Source organism: Acanthopagrus latus, chromosome 7 (assembly GCF_904848185.1).
Source record: "Acanthopagrus latus isolate v.2019 chromosome 7, fAcaLat1.1, whole genome shotgun sequence".
In the NCBI taxonomy this organism is placed as follows: Eukaryota; Metazoa; Chordata; class Actinopteri; order Spariformes; family Sparidae; genus Acanthopagrus; species Acanthopagrus latus.
In genome coordinates, this window is record NC_051045.1 from 29,610,202 (window position 1) to 29,617,093 (window position 6,892).

Below are 6,892 nucleotides of genomic sequence, written 5' to 3' on the forward strand. Positions count from 1 at the left end.
TGTGTTCTTAGTGCCAATGTTATTGTGATCCTCATTTTAAAGTGTACTTTGATAAACTAAAAATGGATTAGATTAATGTAGCAAGTAAACTCAAACTAAAACTTACTTATAACTACAGTTTATAGTTATATAGTTGGGGATGAAAATAAGCTTAGATGTAAGCTCACCTGGTAGAACATGAACCACCTGTATGATACTGTAATTATGTACTAGTCTTACATAATTAGTAAACTAACAGGATATACTGTACATACATTTACTTGCAGCATACTTTAATAAACTAAAAGTGGTTAGAGGTATATAATCAGTACTTGAGTTCACTTATAGTGTAGTTCAGAGTATAGTAAAGTTGCAGTACAAAACAAAACTTAGGTATCCATGTACCCAATCTTTGCTAGTCTCAAACATATACTCTGAATTATACCTTAAAGTACATTTACATTAGTACATTTGCAAGTATACACTTAGAACATTCCTACTAGTGTACTTATTACATTACAGTAGATTTTAGAATATACTGTAGTTAAGTTAACTTGATAAAATTTACTTTAAACTATACTTAAGGATATCATCTGAAGTATTTATTTCAAACATCATGGTAATGAAATAGACAACTTGTTATTGAATTCCAAACTAGTGTAACTTACACATAATCAAAAATCAAGCAGTCTGTTGTTTTTGTCAGGTGATCCATCTCTACTCTGGTGATTAGCTCCCATGCTGCCACTGGCATTTAGACAGCATTTATTCAGCCACAGATTGAGATCAAAAAGTGGATGTGAGCCTTAATTCAATTATAAAGCAAAACTGCAGATGGGGACATTTTGCTCAGACACCAGTTGCTCTACTTTCAGAACGGACAACAAATAAAACGATCCGCTGTTCTGTTGATATTTTTTATCAGGTAACTTTTCGCTGAGGCATAGCTTAAGCTGGGCATATGCTGTGCTATTTCAGAAATGTATTAGTTTAATAGTATATTCAGTAGGTAGCGTGCAGTATGCACTGATTGAGTATGTAGTAGCAGTACGTTACTGTGTGATTTGCAATAGTTGAGGCAGTGAAAGCCATTGGGCTTGACTGGAAGTCTTGTAAAAAACAGAAACTGCCTGCACTCAACACTGGCTCCGTATTTCTGTTTCAAATAAGGTGAATAGAAACCGCAGACAGTGAGGTTGTGTGTAAGTGTCAGTCAGGTGGATTGGTAGTTACAAAAAAATGGGGTATCTATAGTATTGCTTTATGTAGTTCAACATGATGTTGTAATATGCAGTTTTTATATTCTGAGCTTAGTGGTCTGCTTTGTGTCCGTGAGATGTTTTTTTTTCCACTCAAAATACTCTCAGAAACATGCAAATAGAAAGCAACAAACTAACATGCGTTGGAATGATGGGAGACTGAACAGAATTACGGAAAATGCGTTTATTATTATTTTTGTAATTTATTGCAGTACATCACTGGAGGTTGTTCCTTGTGTATTGTAATGATACATTGTGTGTGTGCTTTTATATTAAAATTGATTTCTATTATTTAACTCACTATTGCAGTGGGCTGTATTTTTATTGGGGTAAGATGCTCCTAATTTTCTTTTAGGGTTAGGGTTAGTTTAATCGAATAGCCTATACTTAGACACAATCCCAACTAAGTTGATTAAGGAAGTTATACCTTTACTCAGCACTTTTATAGTCAACATGATCAATCTGTCCCTATTAACAGGACATGTCCCACAGTCCATAAAGTAGCTGTAATTAAACTAACCTGCCCAGAGATTCTGGTCGACTACAGACCCATATCTAACCATATCTCCTTTATTTTCTCGAAGATCCTTGAGAAAACTGTTGCTAATCTGCTGTGTGACTTTCTACATAAAAATAGTTTATATGAGGATTTCCAATCAGGTTTTAGAGTACAGCATAGCACAGAAACAACATTGGTTGAAGTTGCAAATTACATGCTAATTGCATCTGACACAGCAGCAGTCTCTGTTCTAGTCTTCATAGATCTTAGTGCTACATTTGATACTATTGATAATCACAACCCTTTACAGAGACTGGGACATTTAATTGGTATTAAAAGAACTGCATTTAACTGCTTTGAGTCCTTATTTATCAGATAAATCCCAGTTTGTAAAAGTTAACAGTGAACCCTCACTGCATACCAAAGTAAGTCACGGGGTTCCACAAGGTTCTGTGTTTGGACCAATGCTATTCACTTTATTTATGCTTCCTTTAGGGAATAGCACTAGAAAGCGCATCAGTATTTTTCATTATTGTGCAGATGATACACAATCACCCTTATCTATTAAGGCAGATAACAGTAATCAGTCAGCTAAACTTCAGGCATGTATTAATGACATAAATACCTGGATGACGCTGAGCTGAAGGTGGTTTCTGCCACACCATCCTACAAAGTTCTCGACTAGGTAGTATTCATATTAATATTTCAGTTGTTATAGCTGTTATTGTTGTGGCCTTTGTACGTGTCCAAATAACATATGAAGTAATTATCATATAATATCACACAAGATTTAGCTATGCTGCGTGAACAGATGTATCATGGCCTACAGTCCTGACTTGGAGTGCTTATACTTAATGATGCTGATGACGTGATAGTTTCTTCTTTGCTACGAAGACTACAGTCATTCATTGCCACATTTTGGGGAGATTATAACAAAACCTTGTCAACTGTGAATCAAAATGAATAGATGAATTATTTATTGAAAAGCATGCAGAGGTTGTGGCACAAATTTGTGACCTGAGTACTATCTGCACATCATCTTCTCATATCTGTGTGGAACCCTAAAAAGAAGAACCTTGGACCTCCGTTCTCTGAATGATATCAGTCACTGTTTTATTATTGCAAAGCATAATTAGTTAAAACTGTGCTAGATTTTTAAAAAAAAAAAAAAACTTGTACCTACAAATGTTAACTACCAAATAAGATTTAATGAATTTAATGCATATCTTTTGTTCTTCGCAGTAATTATCTACTCTATCACAGTACATTGCCTAAAATTGCATGTTGAAAACCATTCTCATCTGAGCCTTTTTGTTCCCACCATCATTCTTGAGTATTCTGCATGGATATAGATGTGTGAACATCTATATCATTTTATCACTTCACCACCATATAGCATACACTTACATATTCCTCTGTAATCCTTCGATTTGACTTCAATTTCAATGTGTTGCTTTTTTGTATTTTTCTCTGCAAACTTCATTTTGTTCTATTAGTTATATCTTATTTCTTAATGATTTTGAATGTGTATTTTCTTATATATTACACTTTACATAAAGCCCATATATTTGTTTCATGTAGTTGCACCAATCAGAGGGAAAGCTCACCCTGAATAGAGCTTAAAAAGCAGAAGTGGGGAAAGCATAAGTGTGGTGGCGACTGCTCCTCCTCGTTCAGCTGACGTGGTGCCACAGTCAGGACTGATGGCCACACACCAGCTTTTCAAACTTCTTTTTGACTCCTCTTTTCTTTCTTGGATGTTGACTGCTTGAGAGTAGCCTAACATTTTACTCTCAGAAAATTGTAATGGTTATAATATTAGCTTGCAGTGTATCACTGTTTGCTTTTGTATTATGAATTGCGTTACTGTAATGTGTTTTTGTTTGTTTCCAGCTTCAAGACAGCAAGACATATTACAGCAGCAGCAACAAACAGTGCTCAGTAGCCTGCAGATGTTTATTACACAGTTATTGCATTGGATCACGTTCTATTTGACAGGTGTTTGTGTGTGTGTCCACCTGATGTGCTGTGCAGGCAGGCAGATGTGCTGGTGTGGAGGCTGCAGAGCCTATTGTCTATGTTAGAGACCTATGATGAGTTTCAGTGTGAGTGGGTTGTGAATCTCTCTCTCTCTCTCTCTCTCTCTCTCTCTCTCTCTCTGTGTGTGTGTGTGTGTGTGTGTGTGTGTGTGTCTTTATCCCTTCATTCCCATTGGCTGCTGAAACTTGGTGGAGCTTTTCCCTCTCGAGTAAGAGAAAGCTCAGGAACCTATCGGTGCTCGCGACCCGTCCCCCCTTCTCGAGCCCGCCTGGTCCAGACTTGTCCGGGGGACCGTCAGATGAGTCCTCTCCACCGGTTAAATAAGCTGGTGTCAGAGACAGACGCTTCCATACAGTGAACACATGAACAGTGTGAGGACTCCACCAGCCCTGTCAGCCTGACTGCTGTGGAGGTCTCATATCGATCCTTTCATAATTCTTCTTTTTGTCGTCCATCACACACCGGAGCTCACTCATTTCCACCTCTGAGACACTTGTTAGCAACACATCGACACGTGATTTGGACATCCAGAAAGCTTTCGGTGTTTTTTTTTTTAATTTTTTAATTTTTATTTTTTTTTGTATCACACTCTCTCTTTTTTCATTTTTTAAATTTAGATTTTTTTTTTATTTTTTATTTTTTTAAATGTTACAATGTCGTCTTTGCCAGGAACTGTACCGCGGATGATGCGCCCGGCTCCCGGACAGAACTACCCCCGGACTGGATTCCCTCTGGAAGGTAGGCTTCAGCGGAGAAGCAGCTGGGGGCCGGACTCACAGCAGCTTCTGGGCCCTTAACCCACCCAGGAGACTTTGTGAGGGGACTGCAAACTCGAGGGCTCACATTGAAAATAAAAATATGTTAAGATAAATAATACAGAAATACAGAGGACTCTGGCTTGACAAATGGCCTCGACTAACAGGTAGCCTTTTTTTTAATTTATTTTTTTTTTATCGTATTTTATTTTATTTTTGCCATCTTCATTTCACATATTAACATTGTACTCGTGTGTCATAATATTCTTTATGAGGCAAAATATCAAAGGCCAGTAGGATTATTTGCACTTCATTTATTTATTATCCAGTGACCGTTTTTGCAACAGATTTTAAAATGAGTCTAAATCCCAGGGGAAAGCTACAGAGCCGAGAACCAAAAATGTGGGATTTCTTCAAGTGTCCCCTGTCTGGAAATGTAAATCAAATAGGCTGCAGGACAATGAGGAGAAGCAGAGGATTACATCAATATTTGGACAGCGTGACGGCGAATAGGCCTAATGAAGACGGGCACAAGAGGCCCTTCACCTCCTCCTCAGGGTCGGACTGAACCGTGCGGAGCCGCTAATCTTCCAACGAAAAATCTCATTTGTTTCTACATTATTTTTTTTTAGACGTGTCAGTTTTACGAATGAATAAGCCAACGAATAATAAGAGACATGGGCTTTATTAATAAATTCAGGCCTACATTCAATTTAGATGATATGCAGAAGAAACATCATGTTCAAATGGGAGTATTTTCCTCAGATTTCTGATGAAATGTTAGAGTGAGCGAGCTCCCTGCTGACCCTGTGTCGTCCACAGTGTCCACTCCTCTGGGCCAGGGACGGGTCAACCAGCTCGGAGGTGTCTTCATTAACGGCCGGCCGCTGCCCAACCACATCCGACACAAGATAGTGGAGATGGCCCACCACGGGATCCGGCCCTGCGTCATCTCCCGCCAGCTGCGGGTCTCCCACGGCTGCGTCTCCAAGATCCTCTGCCGCTACCAGGAGACCGGCTCCATCCGGCCCGGAGCGATAGGAGGCAGCAAGCCCAGGGTGAGGGGACCACAACCGCATCCAGCACGACCACAGCCACAAAGATAGGCCTAACGATCACAATACAGAGGAATTAACAAGTTAGCTAACGGAGATAAGGTTATTTAATCAGTCCTCTCGACGGTTCAGGACAGAGCTGTTTGATTATTCACATGCACATTAGTCCTCTTTTCATTTATTCTTTATCTTCCTTTTTTCAACACGTGTACGACCTCTAACGTCTCCGTGTCCTTGTCCCCCTCGGCCGTGCTGTCCCACCTGCAGCAGGTAGCCACGCCGGACGTGGAGAAGCGGATCGAGGAGTACAAGCGGGACAACCCCGGTATGTTCAGCTGGGAGATCCGGGATAAGCTGCTGAAGGACGGCGTGTGTGACAGAAGCACAGTCCCTTCAGGTGAGGCCTCCTCTGGTAAGCCACATTTCATTACATTTTTTTTTTTTTTTTTTTTTTAGCTCTCCGCTATTTCCCTCTAATCTAATACATAGAGAGCACTGTTGAAAATGTCAGTGTTCTTCTTCTTCTGCTTCTTCTTCTTCTTCTTCTTCTTCTTCTTCTTCTAATAATAAGAATAAGAATAAACAACAACAAACAACAACAACAATAATAATAATGATTATTATTTTATTATTATGGTGTGTCATTATTATGCATTAATAATAATAATAATAATAATAATAATAATAATAATAATAATTATTATTATTATTATTATTATTATTATTATTATCATTATTGTATCAATTACAATGATTGTAATTATAGTAATTATAATACAATCTGCCTTTTTATTCGCAGTGAGTTCGATTAGCCGTGTACTTCGAGCTCGGTTTGGAAAAAAGGACGATGAGGAAGAGTGTGATAAAAAGGATGAAGACGGAGAGAAGAAAACCAAACACAGCATCGACGGCATCCTCGGCGACAAAGGTAGGTCAGAGGAGCCAGTTTCAGCAGTTAAAGCCCGTGTGGACCGACAGCTGCTGCCTCGGCTGCTGTCTGCGCCGTGAATTTTCCTCCAATTGGGCCTAAACGGGCGTTTTGTCGCTCTGGGTTTTCCTCCTTTAAGCTGATCTCCCAGCAGACATGGGAGCCGCGTAATTATTTATGATGGGGAGCGGTGGAGCGGATCGCGCTCCTGCGGCGCTGCTTAAACGCTCCCTTGAAAGCAATGCTGACAGATGACCGATGTGCCAGTCTATATCAATTACAGGCCGCTTGACAGGGATACCAGGAGCCAGGGGCCAGCGACCCCACCGGCCTGTTTGTAGGAGCTCCGTGTGGACGTCAAGTTCATCCGGAAACTT

At 39.7% G+C, this 6,892-nt stretch overlaps 1 protein-coding gene across 3 annotated transcripts in view; it reads left to right on the forward strand.

The window, feature by feature from the left end:
* Positions 1-4,161: 4,161 nt before the first annotated feature.
* LOC119022819 (paired box protein Pax-7-like) overlaps positions 4,162-6,892 on the forward strand; it is an 84,663-nt gene continuing 81,932 nt past the window's right edge. The window contains exons 1-4 of one of the 3 annotated variants that reach the window (XM_037104164.1): positions 4,162-4,551; positions 5,337-5,590; positions 5,855-5,999; positions 6,387-6,515. In XM_037104164.1, the coding sequence (XP_036960059.1) occupies positions 4,431-4,551; positions 5,337-5,590; positions 5,855-5,999; positions 6,387-6,515 (649 nt within the window). In that variant the 5' untranslated portion in view covers positions 4,162-4,430. The remainder of the gene's footprint in view (positions 4,552-5,336; positions 5,591-5,854; positions 6,000-6,386; positions 6,516-6,892) is intronic. The other 2 variants (XM_037104165.1, XM_037104166.1) reach the window with 2 other exon arrangements.